The 26,629-nt window shown below is 48.9% G+C and overlaps 1 protein-coding gene across 2 annotated transcripts in view; it reads right to left on the bottom strand.

Annotated features, from left to right (window-relative positions):
- Window positions 1-6,338, bottom strand: part of Il6r (interleukin 6 receptor) — a 52,037-nt gene extending 45,699 nt beyond the window's left edge. Inside the window, exon 1 of one of the 2 annotated variants that reach the window (XM_052180004.1) lies at window positions 6,104-6,338. In XM_052180004.1, coding sequence (XP_052035964.1) covers window positions 6,104-6,188 — 85 coding nt within the window. In that variant the 5' untranslated portion in view covers window positions 6,189-6,338. The remainder of the gene's footprint in view (window positions 1-6,103) is intronic. The other variant, XM_052180005.1, reaches the window with a different exon arrangement.
- Window positions 6,339-26,629: the final 20,291 nt, after the last annotated feature.

Raw genomic sequence — 26,629 nt, 5'->3', positions numbered from 1 at the left:
AGAGGCAGGCAGATCTTTGTGAGTTCATGGTCTGCATGAGTCCAAGGCCAGTCCCAGGGGAAACACAGAGAAAGTGTTTAAAGAAGAGTAAAAGGGGTGTGTGTGTGTGTGTGTGTGTGTGTGTGTGTGTAGATCTGCCTACACATGGTGACTCTCAAGTTCAGGTCTCATTCCCAAGTCACGGCGTCACGGCTGACTCCTTCTCAGGACCCATAGGCATTTCCCACTCCCATTCTTTCTCCACACCCTAAGTCCGGGGGTCTCACGTACCCTAAGCTGGCCTTGAACTTCTGTCTCTCTCTGTTGAGTACTGTGATTACAAACCTGCAGTCCACCAGACCTGAATACGTCCTTTCCTGGCTGTCCTATAGATGTCACAGTTCCCACATGCCCCAGAACGACCTCTGATCACTCATCCAACAGCTGCTGTCCTGTAGCTACCCTGCCCAGCCAAGAGCCGGCTGGCACGCCGCTCACCTACAGCTGCACTGTTGTGCCAAGGGTCTGACACAGTTTCCCCAGTGAATTTGACACTCGGAGCCACAGTTACTGTAACCACCACAGGAAGGGAAGCTCAAAGAATGATTTTCTGGAAGGAGGTAGGGAGAGAGGTGAGTCAGAGACCAGGCCCCTGGATTCGGGCCTCAGGAGCACCCTATGCTAGAAACCACCAGGCACCGGGGGCAAGAGACAAATGGAGAAAGCTGCTGGGGACAGCTAAAGCATCAGCGCTGGGGCTACAAAGATGGCAGCTCACTGATTAACAGTTCCTCCTGAGCCCACACCTTTAGTCCCATCGCTTGAGAAACAGAGGCAGGGGGATCTCTGTACATTCAAGGCCAGCCTGGTCTACACAGAGAGTTCCAGGCCAGCCAGGGCTACATAGTGAGACTCTGTCTCCAAAAAGAGAGAATTCTTTCAGAGGACCAGGATTTGATTCCCACACGATGGCTCGCAACCATCTGTAACTCCAGTTCCAGAGGCCCTAGTGCCCTCTCCAAGCACTATGCATACAAATGGAGCACAGACATTCATGCAAGCAAGACAAAATAAAAATCAAGGCTGAACTCAATCAAGACCCTGGATGTTGGTTTTGGGGGGTGGGGGCATTTAGTCTCTAAACATTTCCCTTCTTCTGTCAGGCTTTCGCTCAGGTGTCTTCTTGGGCAGACCCTGCCTGAAGCATCACTATGCATCCCATCCTATGCCTACCTACTGTGCACACACAGTGACACCGTCCCCACTGGCTGCCCTTCTAGCACGTTAGCCCCCACCACACTTTTATCCCATTGTCACTCTGAAGGGAGGCTGCTTCATAAACCAGGGGACTCTGGTCATTTTATTCCCTGCTGTCTCCTACCTTATATAATAGTTTCTGCAACACAGTAGGAATTCAAAAGACACTTTAAGACTAGCTAGATTCTTAGCCATACGCACTTGAGCACTCTGTACCAGAGACTACTCTGAATACTGTCTAGCTCCTCACTGAGCCCCTTTCATCCTCATGGCCACCTGGGAAGCAGCACACTCATCCTCACAGCTGCCTGCCACTGGTTTCAGGTCCCCTGTGGGGGTGCGGGGAACCAAGCCCTGGTCCTCTGCAAAAGCAACAAGAGATCTTCAGTGTTGAGCCATTGCTCCAGCACCGCCAAGATAATTCTCTCTGTCTCTCTCCCTCTCTCTCACTTTTGTGTGTGTGTGTGTGTGTGTCCCTCCCTCCCTCCTTCCTTCTTTCCTTTCTTTCCCTCTTCTTTTTTTCCCCTAGATGAAAACACACAGTCTCAGGATGGAGAGACGGCCCAGAGGCTAAGACTAGATGTCTAACCCTAATCCTGGCCCTAACCCTGACCCCAGCCCTGACCCAATCCCAACCCCAACCCTAACCCCAACCCCAACCCTAACCCCAACCCCAACCCTAACCCTAACCCTAACCCTAACCCAGAGGGCCCATTTAGATTCCCAGCACCTCCACAATGACCCATAACTGTCTGTAACTCCAGTTCTAGGGCACCCAGTACCCTCTTCTGACCTCCCAGGGCACCAGACACTCATGTGTATATAGACATACATACAGGCAAAACACCCATACACACAAAATAAAAATAAATAAACCTTAAAGCTACATATTGTCACAGGGGAGTAACGTCTGTCTGGTTCCAAAGCCTCAGCCACCACAAGTACAGAATGAGCTCAGACGGAGGAAAGAAAGGGTTAAAGAGGAATGGCAAGAGCGGCAGAAAGCTCTGGAAGACGCATGGCTCCCAGGCCAGCACTGTCCGACGCATTTTTCTCTCTGCTACAGGAAGGCTCCGTGAGCAGATCTGCACAGCCACACAAGCCACTGCACACTGCAAGTGACAGGCATGACAGAGGACAGAGTTTGTTCTGTCGTTTATTTTGAGGGCTCCCCTACATCCCACCCCCACCCCATCTCTGTAGCTCAGGCTGACCTAGAGCTTTCAATCCCCCTGCATCAACTTCCTATATGCAGGGATTACACCATCAAGCACATCTAGAAATCACCTTTTTTCCTCTTTCTTGAACTTGCTGTGGAGACCAGGCTGACCACAGACTCACAAAGGTCCTGTCACTAAGGCCACATACAAATACACAGCTTTTTTTAAAAAAAATTACTTTTGTTTGTTTGTTTGTTTCTATGCATGCACTAGCCACAGTACATATGTGGAGGGCAGAGAAACTCCCTTGGGAGTCTTCCCACCATCGGGTCCCTGGCAGCAGCTCACGCCTTTCTTCGCCGGCTGAGCCACCTCGTGTGGCCATTTTACTTTTCCTATTAATTCATGTTCTAATGGCTCATCTGAGGTAGCCCCAGCCTGGATCAATCTGGCGACTGCGTGTGTGGCACTCAGGCCTGCAGGGACAGAGGGAAGGCTTGCTGAGGGAGACATCTGTTTGCAGCCAGGAGCTCTGACCTTTCTTGGCTTACATAAGCCAGCTAGGGCCACACTTGCGTCTGTCTACACAGACTGATGTGTCAGATGATGTAGAGAACAGGCCGGCCCCTGTTGCCTTGGGGTCCCGGTCAGAATGGCTCCTCTGTCTAGCTGCTTCCTGAGAGGAGTCACTCCCCAGTGTCAAGTCAGAGAGACTGAACTGGCTCTGTCCTCAGGATTTGCTCTTGGCCGCGCTCAGAATCCTTTTAGGGTGGACCGTGCATACGGATCCCACTGTGTCCCCAAGGGCTTTACAGGGAATACACAAATAAGTGTTGCAACGAATAAACAAGGGGCAGAGCCAAGGTGGGAGAGGCTTCTGGTAACGGAGCCTGGCGAGGGAAGAAGGTCTCTAACTTAAGTTCTTTTGACCATTTAGGCAAATGTCCTGAAGCCCCGGCAGTGCCCAGTGATCACAAGGAACAATTTTTTGAAAGTGTAGACCTCACTCTCTGCTCTTCTGATACATGTTTAATGAATGGTCAGGGGTCAAGAATTGTCATTTTTGGTTGGGCACTGTGGCCTTTGATCCCAGCACTCGGGAGGCAAAGACAGACAGACTTCAGAGTTCAAGGCCAGCCTGGTCTACAGAGTGAGTTCCAGGGCAACGTGAACTTCAACACAGAGAAACCCTGACTCAAAACACCAAAACAAACAAACAAACAAACAAACAAATAAAAAACACCACCAAACCAAAAAAACCCTAATGTTTTTTTAAAAAAAAAATTGTGAACTTTTACAAATATCCTATTCTTCCTAGCCAAAACCTGAAGCTAGATAAAAACGTAGAAAAATACTGATTGAGGGTGAAGTTAGGAGGGCGGGTAGGTTTTGTAGATAGAAAGAGGCTGCCCCAAAGGGAATTCAAACGTCAAGAGGAGATACGTAGGCATCTGTGCTGCTGTGTTTTCTCTTGCCTTGTAGAAGGAAAGGGGAACTGAAGCCACCATGCCCAGCCTGTCCTCAGTCAGCAGCGCCTAGAAAGTTTGGCTTAGCAGAAGCCTCAGTCCCAGCTGGTCCAGGACCCCAGGTGGAAGACACAGAGGAGTCCTAGCAGGCCCTGGAGGGGCAAACTATAAAAACCCCACCTACTGGGGCTGCAGAAATGGCTCAGCAGCTGGGAGCACTGGCTGTTCGTCCAGAGGACCCAGGTTCAATCCCCGCATCACATGGCAGCTCACAGCTGTAACTCTAGTTCCAGGGGACCGGGCACCCTCACACAGACATGAATACAGGAGGGCAAAAGCACTATGGATGATGGATGGGTGCGTGCGTGTGTGTGCTGAGCTATCTTGCCTGCCCGTACATATGTATGTGTGTGTGTGTGTGTGTGTGTATGTATGTACACACATACACACACACACACATCTTCCACCCATGGCTTTCCCCCAGGAGCCATCTCCAGCTGGCCTCACTTCTCTAAAGCCAAACATCTCAGTCATTTGCTCCACACTTCCTGTTTGGTGCTCGTTTCTTGGTTGTCATTCTCCAGGTTGTAGCTGTGCAAGTGTGGGTGTGGGAGATGGGCTGATGACTTCTACTTCTCTGTCTTTTCCTTCTGAGCTGGGAGGGCTTTCACTTCCTCCCCAGACTCCCAGTTCTGCCTTCTAGAGGCTGTTCGGCTCAGAAGACACCCTCACCCTCCGGTATCCTTTCTAAACCACAGGAAAACAGAAGTCACTGCCTCCGAAGTGCCTTGCAGCTCCTTAGGAACAAAGGGAAATGGTGGTGGGGTGCTCTGGGGTGCGCTGAGTAGTAACTGAGACAGGCAGAGAGGCCGCTCCTGCTCTCCCAAGATGAAGAGAAGGCTTCAGTCCTACCTGGCACCATGAAAAGCTGAGCGGGGATCTTCTCCTTCATCAGTGTCTTCCGCCCACCAGATGAGAGTGATGCTCAGCTTAGCCCAGATGCCCTCAGCTCTGCCCACTGGGGATCTACCGCAGAGGAACACTGAGACACGGAGAGCTAGGGATCCAGCAGCCGGGCCTGACACTTTCCATTGTACCTCTCTGAACCTCGGGCACTTTCCAAAGCTCTAAGTCAGTCCCACAGAGGATTAAAAATATGTGTAAAATACAGGGTGGTGATTAATACCTGAAGTCCCAGCACTCAAGAAATAGAGGCAGAAGAAGCACGAGTTTGTCCGTGCTATGTGTTATGTGAAACCAGTCCTTGTTATGTGAAACCCTGCCTTACAAAAATAAAGAAAATATACACAGAGGTACCAAGCTGAGCTTGAGTAATTCTGTCTTGCAGGCAGAAAGAAAGCCTGCAAGTCATTGTCTCCATGACCAGCACAGGATAAATCCCCCCAGTGTCCTTTGGCTCTCTCTATGTAGTCAAATAAGTCCTTGGCCCCTAAAATAACCTGTAGAGAAGTAGTTTCCCAGTTCCTCCAGAAGAGACCAAGCAGGCTGCTGGGCCTGAAGCCAGAGCCCGCAGAGAGGCCTAGACCCACAAGGCAGAGTGCTGCGAAGGCAGACACAGTGCCCCTACCCTCTACCTGGCCCACCTGCTAATCAGGGAGGGCTGGGGCAGGGGGCGGGGGCACAGTTCCAAGAGGTCCCACATCCTTCGCTGTCAAACTCACAAGACTGGGGTGGATGTGGGTGTTGGCATTCTGCATGCTAGGGCTAGTTGGCTAAAGGAGTAAGTATATGAGGCGGGAACACCCGTGACTCAGAGCCCATGATGTCAGACCCTTCACCGTCGGGTCACTATCATTACAAATGACACGTAGTAGAACTAAGGAGAGCCATGCGAGGTGCCACAACTAAAGCAGAGAGAGCCAGTGGCACAAAGGACTCTTCAAAAGGGACTACTACTCCGCTAGGGCGCGCCCTCTGGGTATCTCTTTTTGGAGCGACCCGGGATGCAGTTGAGTAAGACTTATGGGAACACTAGGAACCAGACACCAGAATCAGGTTTCAGGAAAACACACTGTCCTGTACTCAGACTTAAGGTAACTGCCCAGACACAGACAGGAGTACGCAGCGAGAGGCGCTAGACGCAACAGGGGGCGCGCGAACCTGCACCGCATCCGCACAGGTGGGTCAGCGCCAGGCTGGCACCCGGTACCGGCGGGGCTCACTCTCCCGAACGAACCAGACAAGTGTCACATTCCCCACGCCCGCTCCGGGTCATCTTACCCAGCGCGCGGCAGCTCCCGAGGACCAGTGCGACCGCGGGCGCGGCCAGCAGGGCGAGCAGCAGCGTGCAGCCGACGGCCAGCATGCTTCCTTCTCCGCGGGGCGGCGGGCGGCGGAGCTGCGCCGCAGCCGGGGTCCGGCAGCCGGAGGACTGGAGCGGCGAGAGCAGTCGCCGTCGGCCTCCGGCTCCACACTCAGCTCGCACTGAGAGCGCTCGCCCCGGCGTGGCTCAGCTCGGTGGTGTCGGCACGACTTCCCACTTGCACGTGACGCACAGCAGCGGGCCGTCCTGGCAACAGCGAAACATTTGAGGAACCGGTGCTGAAGCTCCTCTTGGCAGCCCCGACTCGCGGTTACGAAAGCCGAGTGGGATGGCGCAATCGCCCAGAGCTGCGGGCCACTGGAGGGGGTTACTTCCTGCCGCCGCGCCACACCTGAGCCTCCAGGGACCCCCCACCAGGGCCCCTTCCCAGATTTTGACGCTGAGATAAAGGGAATTAGCCCCCTTCTCCCCTCCCTCCACGCCTCCATTTGGGTGTTGCGTTCTTGAGCGCCAGCCAATGGCTCTGACTTTTAAAGTAGAGGGCTGGGCAGTGTCCCGGGTGCAACAGGGAATCCGAAAAGACACAGAAGTCGGCTTCCACCCCAGAGATTGTTATTTAATTGGTCTAAGGGGAAACTCAGGCATCCAAAAGCCGAGAAAAATATTTCCTCTCACCTTCCAGCGAAGGAGCCGCTCTTTGAAGGCTGCTGCAGAGGCAACGAAACCAGTGTGTGCTTCTGAGTCTGAAACCAGTGTGTGCTTCTGAGTCTGAAACCAGTGTGTGCTTCTGAGTGTGGCACAGAGACACTTGAGTTACACTCCTCAAGATTGCTATCCCCAATCCGGAAGTCTCAGTTTTCTCACCAATTAGAGATTTATTTTTAATCCCACGGTGAAGATTCCTGGAAACACCATCTGTGTACCTGGACCCCCAAGTACTCAACGAGGAGTCGGGCCTTGATAACCCATCATGACTTCACTGGACAAAGTGGAACCGGTGCTTGCTCTTTATCAGAACCCACCAAGGTTCCCTTCCAAGCTACAGAGTTTGAAGCCACAGGGCAGCTTCCCATGCAAATGCGGAGGGAAAGAAAGACACTGAAAATAAGATTTACATGAGGGGCCCTGGACCTACACCAGTGTTAATGTACTGTTCCGTTTTGGGCTTCAGACTGATTAGAGTCCACCAGGCAACTGGAATGGGTGCGTTCTGGCTGAACCTCTAAATAAGACATGACCTTATTTAAGCAACAACATTCAACATGCAGGCCTCAGACCTAGGCAGGCATCCACCACTCTCTGTGGATGGCACAACCACACCTGTACCCAGGGCACTGGGACTGGTTTTGGTAGCACTTACCTAGCCATGCTTATAGTTGGAAAGAAAGGCATGGTTGTCCCCCTCTCCCTGTGGTGGTGCAGGCACTTGGGAAGCAGAAGCAGATAGATAGCTAGAGTCTAAGGCCTGCCTAAAAAAATACATATTTTTTCTCCTGCTATTTAAAATGGGATTGCAGGTGGATGTAGTGGCACGCACCTGTAATCGCAAAACTCTGGAGGCTGAGGCAGGGGGATCCAGAGTGCGAGGCAAGCATAGCGGAACTTGCCTTATCTCAAAAAGAAAATTAATTTCCAGCAGACTCCCATTGGTGCCTCCTTCCTTTCTGTGGTAAATGGAGACCTGAGTTGTCGGCCTACAACAGGAAGGCTACAGAGGCTGCCAGCCCAGATAGAGTTCATAAGGGAATCCTAAAGGCAAGAGCAGACATCGCAGACATGACCTGGAAACTGTGCCCACGGGGCCCCCAACCCCACCCCCGTTTTGATCCTGGGGGTGCTGAGGGGGAGGATGTTCTATAGTCAGATGAGTCCAGTTCCCATGTCAGGTCGATTGCTTGCTAGCTGTAGGATTTGGGCAAGTTATAGTTAATTTCTCTGTGTTGTTTAGATTTTTCTCGACCCTAATTTTAATGATGGTTCTTAAACACTTTAAACTCCCTCCTAGCCTACAACCCACCAGAGGTAGTGGGAAAGAAAAGTTATTAGGATATGGGGGAAGTGGACCTGTTTAGAAGTTCTTCTTTGGAGCAAATCCCATCTGCATAGTCAGGAAATTGGCAGTTCAGTTCACAGGAGGTGGCGGCAGCAGCTCCATCCACTCACAATTACTTCATGAATATACTAGCAGAACAGTTCTGTAGCGTCGGGATAGGAAACACGAGTCAACAGCGGTGGTGGCACAACCTAGCAGAAACAGCCAGGCCTCAGCTGAATCTGCGCAAGTCAGCGGGGGTGATCAGGCCAGAAGAAGTCCTTTACCTTACCTCTCTCAACAAAGTGGAGATCAGCGAAGAAGACCAGGAAGCGCTGCAAAGTTAACGATGCAAGCAAGCCCTTCTGCACTGTCCACTGAGTCTTAGTTACACTCTCTCCAAACATAGCGTGTTCCCAGGTGGGTCCTGCCTCAGCATGTGAGTCTGTCTTAGCAAAACCCCGCATGCGTCTTTATCCGCTGACATCACTCTGCCCGAGTCCATGGAAGCAGCAAGAAGCCACCAGAGCACCAGCAGAGCTGTTTCCAGTGTGTTTCTCTCTATGGAGTCACAGAACATGGGGCTCAGCACTGCAGTGAATGTAAGGTGAACCAATACATGCGTGTAACTAGAGAAGAATCCTTCGACACTCATCCTTTCACGTGTCTGCTTTAGCTAAACATCTTTCCACCTGTGGCTGTGTCAGGAAAACACTCCTTCGTATCATGTGTTTGCCCCAGTAAAACACCGTCCCACACAACCAACTTTCCAAAAACCCATAAGTTCCTACTTCGTCTCTGAGTGTTTTTTACTGATTTGTTCGGTAAGAATTTATAATACACAAAAAGTACTAGTATTATGCTTCAAGTCCTGGTGTGATGGCTCCTGACTTTAATCCTAGCACTTGGGAGGCAGGAGCAGGCAGATCTCTGTGAGTTCAAGGCCAGCCTGGCCTACAGAGTGAGTTCCAAGTCTTCCAGGGCTACACAGAGAGACCACCTTCCCTTCCCCCCTCTTTCCTGTACCAAAAGCCCTGCATGTACTTAAGTTTCTACAGTGATGTCCATGGTTTCTCCGTGTCTTGTTCAAGCTCGTCCTCTGGCCAGGCCCTCCCCTCCTTTAATCTTACACCCTCCTATCCTGCACACTCTCTCTGACAGGCACGGTGGTTGATGATTGTCATTCTGGCACTCAGGAGTGAAACACGGAAAGGTCCTGGACAAGCTGGACAAGACCCTATTTAAAGGGGGGACAAGCCAAGCATAGCTGTGAGCACATGTATCCTCAATATCCAGGAAGGTGGCATAAGAGTACCCCAAGTTTTAGTCCAGCCTAATCTACATAGCAAGTTAAAAAAAAAAAAAAAAGGCCAGGCCTGGACTCGGCTGTCTTCTCCAGAAAACTGAATAGTCTCTTCCCTTAATTCCAAGAAGCCTGACATCCACAGGTTAACCTGGGTGTCAGATTCCTGTGTTCCTCCCAAATGCCTTGTGACTTTGTTTACCACCCTGTCTTCCCTGTCAGCCTGAAGAACTTGCCTCTGCATCCTCTTGCTGAGCAGGGCCCGACACATACTAAAGATCTATATCTTAGGTAAGGAAAGAGATTCCTCAGGACTCTAAGCAGTCTCTCTCTTTCCTCCTTCAAGGTTGAACTCTATACTTAGTGGAAGTTCAGTTTTCGAGCCAACATTCCAGGTTGTTATGACAAACACTGATAAGGAGGGAAGAAATCACACCCGTGCGTGTGAGCCTTGCTGACAACCCGCAAGATCCTGCCACCTCCCACCCCAAGTCAGACTCTTGCTACCTGTCCCCAGGAGTTACCAGCTCCTACTGGGTGCCTGACACCCACAGGAAGAGACCCTCCTATTGGTGTAGCGGTGCATCAGATAAATCTCAGCTTAGGAATGGGGACATCTGGCCTCCAGGAATCATAAAGGAATGGCCTGTGAGGCTAAAGTGCCCTGTTCAGGGAATTCAGACAGGCCACCGTGACTGCAGCAAAGGAACTCAGGATGTCACAGCCGGACCAGGACACGCCTCTCCAGACACTGCACTGCTTTTCTTCTCAAGGATATAGCTGCTTTTGAGATTCTCAGCCCCGAGAGACGGGAAGTATTATCAAATGCTAGATAGGTTCAAAGAGGTGATGTAATTTGGTCAAGACTCCATAGCTGCTGTCAAGTCTAGGCTGAGGCCTGGTCCAGGACTCTCACTGAGGGAGGTCTCAGTAGACAGAAGCCTGACTGTGGGACACCTGTTCTGCCCACCACAGCAGGCACTGAGGAACGAACTGCACAGGCTAGGAGGGAAGAGTGGGGTGTAGAACTTGGCTTAGGGACAATGCTTGCTTCTTCAGATCCCCAGACTCGATCCCTCTTCTGCGCAAGTGTCCCTGCAGTTACCCTTCATGTCCCCTAGAGGGAGAAACCCTTGGCTAACAACCAGCAAACAAGCCCATCTCACCTTTGACCTGAAAAAATTAAACAGCTTTTTGGAGCCCAGACAGGCTCAGACCTGCAACCCTACTGCTGCCGCCTCCACGGGGCCAGGACATTCAGGCTGTTCACCCTCTGGCCTAACTAAAATTAAGCTCCTTAAAAGTTTGCCCATTAGAAGCCTTAAAGAATAAAAAATAAAAAAAAATAAAAAAAAAAAGGTGTAAGATTGTTTTTTAAATCTCCAAAAGAGATTTCGTGGTCATGGGCTCTGCTTCTCTTGCTTATTAGACAAGGAAACCAAGGACTCCAGGGTGAACTGTTTGCTAAAGATGAATGTGGACAACAGATGTGCAATCCCAGCTGTGATGGTTTGCATATGCTCGGCCCAGGGAGTGGCACTATTAGGAGGTGTGGCCTTGCTGGAGTAGGTGGGCTACTGTGAGTGTGGGCTTTAATATCCTAGTCCTGGCTGCCTGGAAGTGAGTATTCTGCTAGCAGCCTTCAGATGAAGACGGAGAACTCAAAGCTCCTCCTGCACCATGCCTGCCCAGATGCTGCCATGTTCTCATCTCCATGATAACAGACTGAACCTCTGAACCTGTAAGTCAGCCCCAATTAAATGTTGTCCCTATAAGAGTTGCTTTGGTCATGGTGTCTGTTCACAGCAGTAAAACCTTGACTAAGTACCAGTACCCTGGTTACAGGTGGGGGGTGTTGTTTGAATGAGGTTTTTGTTTTGTTGTTTGTTTTGCAGGTTTTCTGGTAGCTGAAGGTGGCCTTGAGCTTTCTTTGACCCTCCTGCCTCCATTTCCCCAGTGCTGGGATTAAAGAAACTCATCATCACATCTAACCCCACTCATTTTTTTAAATTAATCTCCTCCTTAGACCCGAGCTCCAGGCCTAGTCTGTGCTCTGCCGAGAGCACACACCGACTCAGGCCTGCTCCCAGTCTCAGCAAGGGAATATACTCTGTCCTCAGCTGTCTGTGGGTCTGTCACAAGGATCAGACAGTTCTGAGGAAGGTGGTGAGGTAAAGCTAGGCTGACTGGCAGATCTGCGACCACACCCTGACTCACGCCCCCTATAGTCCCACACCTCACACATACCCTGCCCCCTCTCCCTGAGAGGGGTACCACACTCCACATACACCCTGCCCCCTCTCCCTGAGAGGGGTACCCCACCCCACACACACCCTGCCCCCTCTCCCTGAGAGGGGTACCACACTCCACACACACCCTGCCCCCCTCTCCCTGGGAGGGGTACCACACCCCACACACATCCTGCCCCCCTCTCCCTGGGAGGGGTACCACACCCCACCCATATCCTGCCCCCTCTCCCTGGGAGGGGTACCACACTCCACACACACCCTGCCCCCCTCTCCCTGGGAGGGGTACTACACTCCACACACACCCTGCCCCCCTCTCCCTGGGGGGTACCACACCCCACACATACCCTGCCCCCTCTCCCTGGGAGGGGTACCACACTCCACACACACCCTGCCCCCCTCTCCCTGGGAGAGGTACTGTACAGCATAGCTTGTACCATCATCAGCTGACGTCACCCCTAGAGATGGGGCTGCTAAACCATTCTCAAAAAGAAGTTATAAGCCCCCCCATAACACTTTTAGAATGTTATGTTGTTATGAAGGTCCTCCTATAATACTGAATGTTATCTTTTCACTATTTTATTTTGTTTGTTTGAGACAGGGTCTCACAGTGTCGCTGGATAACCTGGACTATGAGATTTTTATAACTGCAAAGAAGCATCACGATTAAATGAAATGTGCATGCACAGGAGAGGTGACTCGGGCAGCAAAGAACTTATTGCTCAAGAGGGAGGACAGAAGTTTAGATCTCCCGACCTCATAAAGTGCCAATATTCTGGCTCTACGGTGAGACCCTGTCTAAAGAAACAACAATGTTAAGAGCAACAACAAAGCAGACATGTTTGCTCACGCTCACACCTGTAACCCTGGCCCCGGAGAGGCAGAATCAGGAGGGCCGGTCCCTATGGCTCATTGGCCTGCTCGTCTGTGGGCTCCAGGGTCAATGAGAGATGCTGTCTCAAAACAGAAGGTGAGCGGGCCTTGGCGATGTACACCCAGCCCTCAGGAGGCAGACGCAGTCAGATCTCTGAATAGGTAGCCAGCCAATGCTCAGGAGACCCAAGGCTACACAGAGAAACTATGTCTCAAAAATAAATAATAATGATAATAATAATAATAATAAATAAGGTGAAGGGCTAGAGAGACAAACCAGAAGGTAACGAGAATGTCTCCTAGCATTCGCATGGGGCATCTTCCCCCAATGCCAGGGGGCCCAGCCACCTCCAATGGCTACAGGCCTCTGAGGGCACCAGGCATGCGTGTGGTACACAAACATATGTGCAAACACTCACATGCATAAACTAAAAATGAAGCATATGTGAGGGAAGCCAGGACTACCTCGGGAGACCCTGCCTGAAAATAAACACTAAAGGAAAAGAGAGAGTAGTGGTGTACATGCGTGATCCAGCGCTCATGGGTAGAGGCGGCAGGATCAGAATGCTGTGGGTACTCACCAGAGACGGGTTGGAGCCCGAGGACACAGGTTTAAGCCAATAGAAAGTCTTTATTAGCCAGCCAGTGACTGCACTGGGTGTTCAGGACCCCAGCGGAGCCCGAGCCTTTCTCGGGGTGAGCTTTTACAGACAAAAACCATGCTCTGGGTTGACGCGTTCCAGTTAACAACAGTTAGCCAGAACAGACCTACGAAGCTAAAAAGCGAGGTTAATACATTTAGAGACTTTCCCAGAACTATAGGCTTTGATGGATTAGGCATTCGTTTTAGCTGTGGCAGTAGTGCTGCCTACGCGCTGAGTTCTACAGCCCGAATGGGACTTCCATCACTGAGTCAGTTGTGCTAAGGTCTTGGGCCCTGCTGTCCTCAAGGCTGTCCTCAGCTACAGTTATTTCAAGTCCAGGGTAAGATGAAACCGTGTTTCAAAATAATAATAACGAGGAAGAGGAGGGGAAGGGTGAGTAGGAGGGGGAGGAAAAGGGGGAGGAGGGGGGAGGAGGAGGAGGGGGAGAGGGAATAGGAGGAGAAGGGTAAAGAGGAGGAGGAGAGGGAGGGTGAGGAGGAGGGGGAGGGTGAAGAGGAAGAGGAGGATGGGGAGGAGGGGGAGGAGGAAGAAGAGAATGAGGAGGAGGGGAGGAAGAGAAGGATGGGGAGAGGGGAGGAGGGGGAGGAGGAAGAGGAGAAGGGGAAGAGGAGGAGGAAAAAAGGAGGGGAGGGGGTTGAGGAGGAGGAGGAGAAAGGAGGGGAGGAGGGGGGGACAGTCTTTATTACAAGAAACAATACAGTTCCTGAGAACCAGACCACATGAGCTTAAATTTCCACTGCTACTTACTAATACATCTTAAAAAATTTCTTCACATCTTGGTTCCTCATCTTTAAAAAGGGAGAAATATCCAGCAGGGCATGCTGGTGCAGATCTTCTTGTTTTGCTTTGTGTTCTGTTTGTTTGTTTTTTGTTTTTCCTTTGAGACAAGGTTTCTCTGTATAGCCCTGACCTGGCCATCATTCTGTAGACCAGGCTGGCCTCGAATTCACAGAGATCCACCTGCCTCTGCCTCCCTAATGCTGGGATTAAAAGTGTGCAACTCCACTACCTGGGACAATTTTAATGATTTCTTTATTTTTTTTAATGTACATTGGTGTTTTCCCGGTAGATATGTTTATATGAGGGTGTCAGATTCCCTGGAACTGAAGTTACAGGTAGGTGTGAGCTATACAGGTAGGTACATGGGTGCTGGGAATTGAACCCAGGTTCTCTAGAAGAGCAGCCAGTGTTCTTAACCACTGAGCCATCTCTCCAGCCCTTGATAAACATCTTTAATGCACCAACAGCCTGCATGTCATTCACAGATACATATACATCATTTGAAATAATAAAAACAACAAACGCACTCACTACAAATGGTGATCTGTTAATCCCCATGTGTTTGTTAACTGCAGATGAGGAAACTTTTCCAAACCTACTCTTTCAGATGGAGGAATCTGTCCAAACCTGTAAGTACAATGTATCACCTACAAAAAAAAACATAGACACGGAACTGGGGTATGAGATGCTTTGCCTCAGCTGACAGTGGGACCCGGTGCCCAGCTCCCTCCTTCACTGGCATCTTGCCTTTCCTGAGAGTTGTTCTTGCATCTGCCAATAAAGGCTACCCTGCACTCTGGACTGTGAGAATAAGGACTGAAAATCACCTTTCACGGTGCTGATCATCACATCCCTGCCGGTCCAGTGGTTCTTCAGTAGTCGTTCCTTGTACCCATGCAACGCATGTGTGTAAGGCCAACACAGCCCTGCGTATAAGGCCAGTGCAGTCCCTGAGTGTAAGACCCACGTGGTCCGTGTGATGAACCCTCATCCCTGTGCTAACAATATATGAGCCCTGCTTCCATTCGAGCCCTGCTCTGCTGGGGACTTCACAGACCACATAAGCTCACTAAGCCTCTCTGGCTGCAAATTAGACTCGGGGATGCTTTCCTAGATAAGGCTCATTGTAAGGAGTCACAGAAAATTGCCTGAAGCGTGATTAGCAGACCTGGCAGCCGGCAATGTTCCACGAATGCCAGCCTGGTTATGAGAAAAGTCTGCATTTATGGACCAAAACCATCATCCCAGAGAGTAGCAGAAGGTGGACGGAGGCATTTGCTATCTAGTTTTTCTTATCAGCAGAAATTCCCCTCTTAGGAAAAAAACAGAAGTCTTTTTTCTACTATCTAACTATGAATCTTTGAGATGAGGTACCATGTAACTTGTGCTGACCTTGAATTCTGTATTTGGCTAAAGATGATCTTGAAGTCCTGACTCCCAAACAGTGCTATCAGCAGTTCTAACATCAAAAGGAACAAAGGAACCAGCTAGGCCAGTGCCTGTCTTCAGTTCCAGTACTCAGGCGGCGGCAGTTCCAGGCCGCCAGGACTACTCAGTGAGACCCAGTTTCACAAACAAAAATACCCAACAAAGCCCCCAAACACAAAATCAAATAGTCAAAACTTTGTTATTTACATTAACCATTATTTAAAAGTTGACTGTTGGGCTGGAGAAATGGCTCAGCAGTTAAGAATACTGACTGCTCTTCCAGAGGTCCTGAGTTCAAATCCAAGCAACCACTCGGTGGCTCACAACCATCTGTAATGAGATCTGATGCCCTCTTCTGGTGTGTCTGAAGACAGTGACAGTGTACTTACATATAACAATAAATAAATCTTTGGGCCGGGAGCAAGCAGAGGCCATGAATTCAAATTCCCAGCCCCCACATGATGGCTCACAAACATCAGTACAGCTACAGTGCGCTCATATATGTAAAATAAATTTTAAAAAGTTAACTGTTATCAGAAATGTCTTTGTTTTTTGGGGTTTTTGTTTGTTTGTTTGTTTGTTTGGTTGGTTGGTTGGTTGGTTGGTTGGTTGGTTTTTTGAGACAGGGTTTCTCTGTGTAGCCCTGGCTATCCTGGAACTCACTCTGTAGACCAGACTGGCCTCGAACTCAGAAATCCCCCTGCCTCTGCCTCTGCCTCCCAAGTGCTGGGATTAATGGCATGTGCCAGGGCTGGAGAGATGGCTCAGTGGGTAAGAGCACTGACTGCTCTTCCAAAGGTCATGAGTTCGAATCCCAGCAACCACATGGTGGCTCACAACCATCCATAAAGAGATCTGACACCTACAGTGTACTTACATATAATAAATAAATAAATATTTAAAAAAAAAAGGCATGTGCCACCACTGCCCAGCCAGAAGTGTCTTTAGTAAACAAACTATATACTTTTCTGACTCATAAAGTGCTTCCACTAAGCATAAGTTTATTACCTTTGAAATAACATGTAATAGGATTTAAAAATTTTTTACCTAGCTAGAACCAAAGTCATGTAGGAAGCTAAGCAGTCAGGAGCCAGGGTAAGACTTGGTGGTAAGCATGCACACAAGACCCTGGCTCCATAGCACACATACACACACACACACACACACACACACACACACAAAATCAACTAATAAAAGTTTGAAACTGGACCCCTTACAATTTCTGGTGGGAATACAAGATAGCGCCACTTTGGAAAACAGCAGAAGTTCTTTTTATTACTAAACATAGAGTCAGCCAGTATCTTTTTTGTTGTTGTTGTTGTTGTTTTATTATTTTATTTTTTGGATTTGGTTTTTTTCGAGACAGGGTTTCTCTGTGTAGCCCTGGCTGTCCTGGAACTCACTCTGTAGACTCAGAAATCCACCTGCCTCTGCCTCCCAAGTGCTGGGATTAAAGGCGCCATCACCGCCTGGCAGCCACTGTCTTAATTAGGGTTTTACTGCTATGAACAGACATCATGACCAAGGCAAGTCTTACAAAGGACAACATTTAATTGGAGCTGGCTTACAGGTTCAGATGTTCAGTCTATTATCATCAAGGCAGGAACATGGCAGCATCCAGGCAGGTATGGTGCAGGAGGAGCTGAGAGTTCTCCATCTTCATCTGAAGGCTGCTAGCAGAATACTGTCTTCCAGGCAGCTAGGATGAGGGTATTAAGCCCACACCCACAGTGACACACCTACAACAAGGCCACACCTCTAAATAGTGCCATTCCCTGTGCCAAGCATATACAAACCATCACAGTCACCATATGACCAAGCAACTCCACAAGAGGAAAGAAAACACAGATCTGCACTAACTTGCATAAGATTGCCTAAAATAGTGTTGCTCACAGCTGTCAAAACAGGAACCAGGATGTCCATCACTGTGGAGACAAGCACTCTGTGTACTCGACAGGATAACACTGGGCCATAACATGAGTGATTTTTAAATTTCATTTAATTAATTAATTAATTAATTAATTAGATTATATATATATATATATGGGTGCATGTATGTCTGTGAAACAAGTGTGTACCTGGTACTTGTAGAGACCAGAAGAGGTTATCAGGTCCCCTGAACTGAAGATGGTTGTGAGCAGCCACATATGCTAGACCCTAACTTAAAGAAAGAAGCCACCGACAAATGCCCACACACCTTCCTTTAACATGCACTTGCCTGTGATCCCCCAGCACTCAGGCAGAGGCACAGGATCGGGAGTTTATCAATAACTGTCACCTGTCACCTACGAGGCTTTAACCATAAAGCATGCACTGGGGGCCGTTCGTTCCCATGCCTCACTCCCCTGTCCACATGAGCATGTGCTCTCCTCCCCTCGCCCTGCGCACACCCCGATCACAGGAACCAGGAGGTGCTGCTGGTGCTCCCTGCAGCCTAGTCAGCCCTACCGTCTCCCTCTGGCCGGCCCAGGGACTCTGGAGTGTCTAGGGAAGGATTGACTGTCAATCATTACTCTGAGCCTCCACTCTAGCTAGAAAGTGTATTTCCTCGCATCCTTTTCTGTCCCAGTGGGCAATTCTCAAAGTCCTTGTCCCCACAGGGACAAAGTAAATAGCCAACGGCTAGGCTTTGTGGCTTATGCCTGGATTATTATTGCTTCTACTTATCCCGTCCACTGGAGCAACTCGCCTGCTGCCTCTACCTTGGCTGTCAGTACTGCCATCTCCAACCTGTAAAAGTATCTTTTATTCGCCTGATAAAATTGTCTCCTCAGAGGCTTACTGCTGAATAAGCTCATCCTTTCTAGTTCTTTCTGAGCTCTGACTGGCTGGCTCAACTCAGCTGTTGTGGCTCCAAACTCCTCTCCAAGCTGACTGATTGAATCTGACTTCTGTCAGCTTCTCACTGAATTGTTCTGCTTGGCCTCAAACTAACTGTGGCAATCTGTTCTGATCTTCTGCCTCCTTCTCATTCTCTGGTTCGTTCTGGCCTCGCCTGTGTCTAGCTTGTTCTCTCTGCAACCTTCTTTGTAAAAACTGTCCCCATAAAAACTGTCTCTGACCTTGACAAACTGAACTGCCAAGAACTCCACCCTATTCACTGCCTCTCGACTCCTTAACTCTAAAACTGTGACAAACTCAAAGGACTGACTGAACTCAGAGATCTGCATGCCTCTGTCTCCTGAGAACTGAGATTAAAGACGTGTACCACCACGACAGGACCTGAGGTTTTCTTTATCTGAAACTTGCTTTATACCAGGCTGGCCTTGAACTCAGAGATATGCTTGCCTCTTGTCTCCCGGGATTAAAGGGGTGTCTGTATTCCAGCTGGATCACACAGAACTAGAAGGCCTTTGGATGTGATCCGTTTTCCTAATAAAAACTGGTCCTGGTTGTGGTTCACAGCTCCCGAGTCTGAGCTGTGGCCCTGATTGGTCAGTCTTGGGGTGTGTGTTCAATAAACCAAGCCTGTTTAACTGAGATTGGTATCTGGGTGGTTTGTGCAACGGCTCCCAGACCCTAACAGTAGTTACCTGGAAGTCCTCTCCCAGGTAAGAATGTTCAGGGTGGGGGTTAGGGAGGTGTCTCAGTGGTTAAGAGCACTTGTTCATCTCTGCTTTTTTGTTTTGTTTTGTTGTTGTTTGAGATAAGGTCTCCCTTTGTAGTCTTGGCTAGCCTGGAACGCCCCGTGTAAACTAAGGTGGCCTCAAACTCAGAGATCAACCGGCCTCCTCGGCCTCCTGAGTGCCAGGATTAAAGGTGTTTGCCATCATGCCCAGCTCAAGAGCATCACTGCTCTGGCAGAGGGCTTGGGTTCAGTTCCTAATACCCACATGGTGACTTACAGCCTATCCCTAACACATGCGCCAGGGGAGTCTGACTCCATCCTCTTTGGCCACCTGGAATGTTTGACCACCAGGGATGCGTGTGATGCTCAGATATACAGGCAAGCAAAGCATGCTCACACATAAAACAAACAAATATTTTAAAAAATGTTAATTCTTGTAACTGTATGTTTACCCCTTGAATAGAGTTCCAGATTAGACCGTGGAAATCTTACAGTTTGAGAGGCCAACTCTTTGAGAATCTTACAGTTCATGAAACAATTTCTTTCTTGTTCTCATTGCTTACATTTTCATTGCAATTTACAAGCTGTAGGAACCAGTCCACCCTTCAAAAGGAGAAATGGGAAACACTGAAAGCTCCTGGGCACGTTCAAGGTTTGTTCTGTGGTGGTTCTGCGCCTGCTTCCTTCGCCTGTGGCTCTGACTGTCTCACAGAGTATCTGTGACAAAGTATCCTGACGACTGAGGAAGAATGCCAGGTGGTGTCAGCTGCACAGGCAAGGTGCATGTCGGGAAGAGTGCTCTGCACAGTCCGTGAAGATAGACAAATAGATTAGTCAGAGCACATGAAGTTCTTGGCTCTGTTTGGAACGGAAGCTGAATTAACCATATATGATGGCTAACCTTAGTCTCTAGGAAGACATACTCAAACTCCATATGGAGATAAATAAGACATTGAACATCTGGTCTTCAATCCTCCACCCCCAATATAGGGCACAGGGACCCAGGGCTTCCTAAAGGTTAGGCGCACACTCTACCAAGTTCATCCCAGCTGTAAGGATGGTTAATCTGGATGGTCAGTTTGATGGGATTTAGAGTCACCCAGGAGTGTGTCTGTGAGAACAGGGCACTTCCAGAAAGGAAGATCACCCTAATTATGGGCAGCATATTCCTGAAAAAGAAGTCCCAGATTGAATAAAATAGAGAAAGCCTTTTCATTCCTTTTTGACTGTTTCCTCTGATTTCTGACTGTTGGCAAAAGTGACCAGCCACCTCACACTCTGGCTGCCATGCCTTCCCCACCCTGATGGGTTGCACCTTCAGATTGGGAGCAGAAGGAAGGAAGGAGGGAAGGAAGGAGGGAGTGAGGGAAGGAAGGAGGAAGGGAATGAGAGAAGGAAGGGAGTGAGGGAAGGAAGGAGGAAGGGAGGGAGGTAGGGAGGAAAGGGAGGGATGGAGGGAAGGAGGGAGGGAGGAAGCCCTTCTTTCCTCTGAGTGGTGTTTGTCAGGTCTTGCTGACAGCAATATAGCAATGGCAAAGTTAACTAATGCGCAATAATCCTCAGAAGTAGGCTTTGCATTAGGTTGGGGGCTTTCTCTGGGCAGGAGTGAGCATGTATCCCAATTTGTTTGCAACCTGCAGCCAACTAGTGCTGCCCATCGTGAACTGTTTCTATTCAGGCATAAGGTATCAGTAAATGGATTTACTCTCATGGCCTAAGATCATTTGTATCTCTAAGTAGACCAACAGGAAGAGTTAAGAGTTTTCATATAATTATCCTTAAGAAAATAGGTCATAATCATTGGATAAATGTTCAGTAATCCAGGTTTAGTACACAGTGATCTGTTACTATTTTAAAAGTGGTAGTGTGTCATCTGCCCAAATACTGTATTTGAAATAAGCAATTTCTTTATCTATAATAAAATTAAACTTAGCCAGGTGGTGGTGGCGCATGCCTGTAATCTCAGCACTCTGGGAGGCAGAGGCAGGCAGATTTCTGAGTTCGAAGCCAGCCTGGTCTACAGAGTGAGTTCCAGGACAGCCAGGGCTACACAGAGAAACCCTGTCTCGAAAAAACCAAATCCAAAAAAATTAATTAATTAATTAATTTAATTAAATCAAACTTAATTGCTTAACTAATTTTACTCTGTTTCATTTTATTGGGGTCCTGAACTCCTATGTACCTGAAGCTGGTCTTGAACTCCTGATCCCCCTGCTTCTACCTCCAAGTGCTGGGGTTACAGATATGTGTCAGCACACTCAGATCCAGCTCTGTTGCTGTTGTTTTTGTGGTGGTGGTGGTGGTGGTCTTGCTTTTGTGAGACATGTTTTCTCTGTGTAGCCCTGGCTGTCCTGGGGCTCGCTATGGAGACCTTTCTGCCTCTGGCTCCTCAGTCCTGCAGTTAAACCCATGCGCTGATTTACAGCTCCAACTCTTGATCTTAAAGTAGGTTGAGCCTGGGGGCGGGAACATACGCCTTTAACTCTAGAACTTGGGTGGCAGAGGCAGGCAGATCTCTGTGAGTTCAAGACCAGATGATCTACATAATCATCTGGGGCTGCATAGTGAGACTTTGTCTCACAAGATAGATAGATAGATAGATAGACAGATAGACAGACTGACAGACAGACAGACAGACAGACAGACAGACAGATAGATAGATAGATAGATAGACAGATAGATAGAGATAGAGAGGTAGGTAGCCTTGGCTGTCCTGGAACTCATTCTGTTGATCAGGCTGGCCTCAAATTCACAGAGATCAGCCTGCCTCTGCCTCCTGAGTACTGAAATTAAAGGCACGCACCACCACCACCAGGCCATTTTCCAATTTTTCATTCTTTTGAATGTATTCTGTGCTCACAGCATTTTGACTTGAAGCTTAGAACTAAACTCAAGAATGCAGTATATGAATATGAGCCGGCTGAAGAGACGGCTCAACATTAAGAGCATGTACTGCTACTTTAGGAGACCCAAGTTCAATTCCACACACCCACATGACCATGCTCACAGCCACCGCCAGCTTCAGAGCTAGTTGATATAGTGCCCTCTGCTGGCCGTTCTGTGTGACTGCACTCACAAGCAGTTACCTCCACTTACAGACACATAATTTAAAATAATTTTTAAAAAATAATACAGTTACAGTCCAAAAGTTAAAACCAATTTTATACATTAGATATATAAGTAAACAGAGCAGGATACCCTCTTTAAAAAGGCATCACCAGGCCTTCAATTAACAATTTTTCTCACAAATTATTTAAGTATTATTTGTTTTGTTTTCTAAGACAGTTGTACTGTATAGTTGAGGCTGGCTCCTACTCACTGTACTCCTCTTGTATTAACCTCTTTTTTTTATTTGTTTTTTTCGAGACAGGGTTTCTCTGTATAGCCCTGGCTGTCCTAGAACTCACTCTGTAGACCAGGCTGGCCTCGAACTCAGAAATCTGCCTGCCTGTGCCTCCCAGAGTGCTGGGGTTACAGGCGTGCACCACTACTGCCCGACTTGTATTAACCTCTTAAGTGCTGGGATTAGGAATGGGAGGCACACTCCTAGCCTAAAGTACTTATTTTTGGTCCAGGGAGCTTGCTCAGTGGGCAAAGTGCCTGCCTCCAAATCCAATGACCTGAGGTTGATCCTCACAATCCACACAGTGGAAGAAAGGAGCTGACTCTCGCAGGGTGTCCTCTGACCTCCACATACATGCTGTGGTGCACATCCCCCCAAACCCTCCAACATACCCCACACAACACATACATACATACATACATACACATACCTAAATGTATATTTTTTTCAATCCCTTTCAGTGTTCCTAGAACTCTGCTGGCTTCTTCTTATGTATGTAATATTCAATGCACTCATTCCCCAGCACATGCTGGGTGCTGGCCAGGAGTTCTGCTCTGTGGTGAAGCACCCGTCTCACCTATGTGAGGCCCTGGGTTCCATTACCAGTAATACCAAAGGGATGCAGTATCTGAACATATAACTCTCTCTCTCTCTCCTCCCTCCCTTCGTGTGTGTGTGTGTGTGTGTGTGTGTGTGTGTGTGTGTGTATGTGTGCGTGCTGCCATGGTCTATATATAAAAGTAAGAGACAAACTTGTGAAAGTTGACTCCTCCTTCCTGCTGTCACGCTGACCCTGGGGTCAGAGTCAACTCATTTGGCTGGGCAGCAAGCGTCTTTACTGGCTGTGCCATCCCTCCAGCCCAATTAACCTAATTTTCATAAGTCAGGAAGTATGATCAATAAAATAATAATCTCTGGGCAGTGGTGGTACATTCCTTTAATCCCAGCACTATGGAGGAAGAAGGAGACAGATCTCTGAGTGCAAGGCCAGCCTGGTCTACAGATTTCCAGGACAGCCGGGGCTACATAGAGATACCCTGTCTCAAAAAAACAAAAACAAAAACAAAAACAAAAGACAATAAGGAAAGAAAATGTTCTACCCTTATCCACGGCTTCACTCCTCAGAGTTTCTGTGACCTGAAGTGAGCCTTGGCCCAAAAATACTAAATGGGAAATTCTAAGAATAAATAATTCTTTGTTTTTTGAGACAGTTTTTCTGTGTAGGGCTGGTTATCCTGGAACTCAGCGATCTGCCTGCCTCTGCCTCCCAAGTGCAGGGGGTTAAAGGTGTGCACCACCACTGTCAGGCAAATAAATAATTCTTAAGTTTTAAACAAGACAAATCTCTCCAGCCCTTGTCATCCACCCTGGCAAGGATCATCCTTGTGTGCAGTGCATCCCAGCCGTGTGCTTAACTCTCAAAGAGCCGGGAGCGCAAACCTTAGACAACACCTCAGGGCTCATCCGGTCACCTCATCTCCTGGTAGGATGGACTCACAAGAGGATGTGTAAGTACAGTGGCATGTGACAGTTTTAACCGGAGAAGCCACACTGGGCCTTGAGAAAGGCAGCTCAGCTAAGCCTGCTGCCCTGAATTCTGTCCCTGGATCCCACAAGGTGCAAGCAGGGAGCTGACTCTGGAGAGTTGCTCTCTGCTCTGTGGAGAAACACACTGCATAAATTAAGTAAGTTAAAAATGAGGAGCTACATTCGTTCCTTGTACCACACTCTTCTGTTACTACAGTTTTATCTCATTGTCCATCAGTGTTGACCTACAACCGTCTATGTGGATTTGTTTTCTTGTTTGTTTATTTATGGGTGTTTTTTGCTTGTTTCCTTGATTGCTTGTTTTGGTCAACTTGACACAAACTAGAGTCACTTAAGAAAAGCGACCCCAGCCAGGAGGTGGTGGCAGTGCCTCCCTTTAGTCCCAGCACTTGGGCGACAGAGGCAGGCAGATCTCTGTGAGTTTGAAGCCAGCAGTTGATCTACAGAATGAGTGCCCCAACAGCCAGGTTACACATAGAAAGCCCATCTCAAACAAACAAGCAAACAGAGTGACCCTTAATTGAGGAATTGCCTCTATTAAAGTGACCCATTGGCATATCTATAGGGAACTTTCTTAATTTATTATTGATGTGGAAGGACCCTGCCCACTATGGGCAGTACCGTCCCTAGGCAGAAGGTAGCCAAGTAAGCCACACCATGGTGGTTTGAATACACTTGGCCCATGGGAAGTGGCCCTCCTAGGAGGTGTAGCCTGGTTGATTGGAGGAAGTGTCACTGGGAAGACAGGCTTTGAGGTCTTCTGCTCAAGCTCTGCCCAGTGCAGCAGAGAGCCCGCCCCTAGCTGCCTGCAGAACAGTCTCCTGGCTGCCTTCAGATCAAGGTGTAGAACTCTCAGCTCCTTCTCCAGCACCAGGTCTGCCTGGATGCTGCCATGCTTCCTGCCATGATGATAATGAACCTAACCTCTGAACCTGTAAGCCAGTCCCAATTAAATGTTGTCATGTATAAGAGTTGCCTTGGTCATAGTTTCTTCTCAGCAATAAAAGCCAAACTAAGACACGTGGGAAACAAGCCAGCAAGCAGCACTGCCTCGGTTCCTGCCCCCGGGTCCTGCCTTGAGTTCCTGCCGTGGTTTCCCTGATGAGTGGTAACCTGTAAGACTTTCCTCCCCAGTAGGTTGGGCTACTTGTGACAGCTATTGTCCCTAATTTATATGTCAAACTATATCATACATATCTATGTAGAGAAAACCACATACATAATTGACTTTTGGACATCTACAAGGCCTTGTTACCTATTCCCCCATCTTAACTGAGTTGGCAATAATGAAGTCCCAGCGTTATCATAAGACTATACAATGCCAATGATGCTTGTCCCATCAAAGCCACTAGGTCCTCCACTGTCCCGCTGAAGTGGTGGGCTGTCGCTTTGCAGAGTATCAGCCTGCATTCCTGCTCTTGTTGCAGAAGCACAGAAGCCAAGACTCCTGCCACTGTGCTGACTCCTTCAGGCCTGGACCCCACAGAGTCACTGTGTGACGCTGGACACAAAGTGCCACCACCGCACCTGTGCTGAGGACACGCCTGACTGCCATTGTCACCACCACTATGCTTCCCCCAGCATAGGGAAGAACAATCAGGTCCTCCTCCTCCTCCTCTGGCTGTCCATCTAGTCTTCCACCATGACTCCCACGGAAGGCACTTAGCCAGAATCCAAATGGAAAGGGAAGTGACACACAGGCTCCAAATTCTTGCTGTACACCACAGCAAGAAAGCGCCTTGCCGCTCTGACCCTCATGTCTACTTGAGCAGGCCCTGGGGTACCCAGATCCTAGGCTCAGCACGATTCTGAGTGCTTCTGACAGGTGTTTGGGATGCCTGAGTGTCAGTAGACCAAGTGGAGCAGGAGTTCTTGCTGTGGATGTATCTCCTCCGACCCACCGAAGGCCTTAGCAAGGCAAGAAGCTGAATCCCCACTGAGGAAGAAGGAATTGCTCCTGCCTATGCACCTTCAAGGTGAGACAAAAATTTCTCCTACTGCGGAGCCTTGAAATGACCCATGAGCACTTTCTGGGTATCAAGTCTGCTGGTTCTCAGACTGGGACTGTCGATTCTCATGGGTCATGTCTCTGGACCTGCCTGAAATGACATCTCCTGTATCCTATGTTGTGTATACTGAGTTACGATATCTGGGCTGAACCCCTAAAATCAGATAAACCAATTTATTTGTGCACTTGAGTGTGTGTGTGCATGTGTGTGTGTGTGACTGTCTGTGTCTGTGCCTCTGTGTATGTCTGTGTCTGTGTGTCTGTGCCTGTGTGTGCGTGTGTCTGTGTGTGTGTGTTTGTCTGTCTGTCTATGTGTGTCTGTGCCTGTGCCTGTGTGTGTGTGTGTGTGTGTGTGTGTGTTGACCAAGGTAGGCAGGTGGGCGGGAATGGAGGTGGGGACAAAAGGGTCATTGAAAAACTTTCAGATTTGGGGATTCCTGATCAGCTTGAGGCGGCAGGCTCTGAACAAAGTTCACATAGCAATGGGCTTTAAGCGTGCTGTTCCCACAGGCAGGGGTGGGGAGAGCAGAAAGGTTCCCAGGAGGAGCAGCTGCATTAACAAAGGAAATTCTGAAAGAGCTGAAACACATTACATCATGTTCAGTACAGCACTGTCTGCACACACCGTCTGGGTCATCACACAGGAAGCAACAGAAGCTGGACCCAGGGCTAGGGAAATGAAATGGTAA

Source organism: Apodemus sylvaticus, chromosome 4 (assembly GCF_947179515.1).
Source record: "Apodemus sylvaticus chromosome 4, mApoSyl1.1, whole genome shotgun sequence".
Classification (NCBI taxonomy): Eukaryota; Metazoa; Chordata; class Mammalia; order Rodentia; family Muridae; genus Apodemus; species Apodemus sylvaticus.
This window is presented reverse-complemented; position numbering and strand designations above follow the sequence as displayed.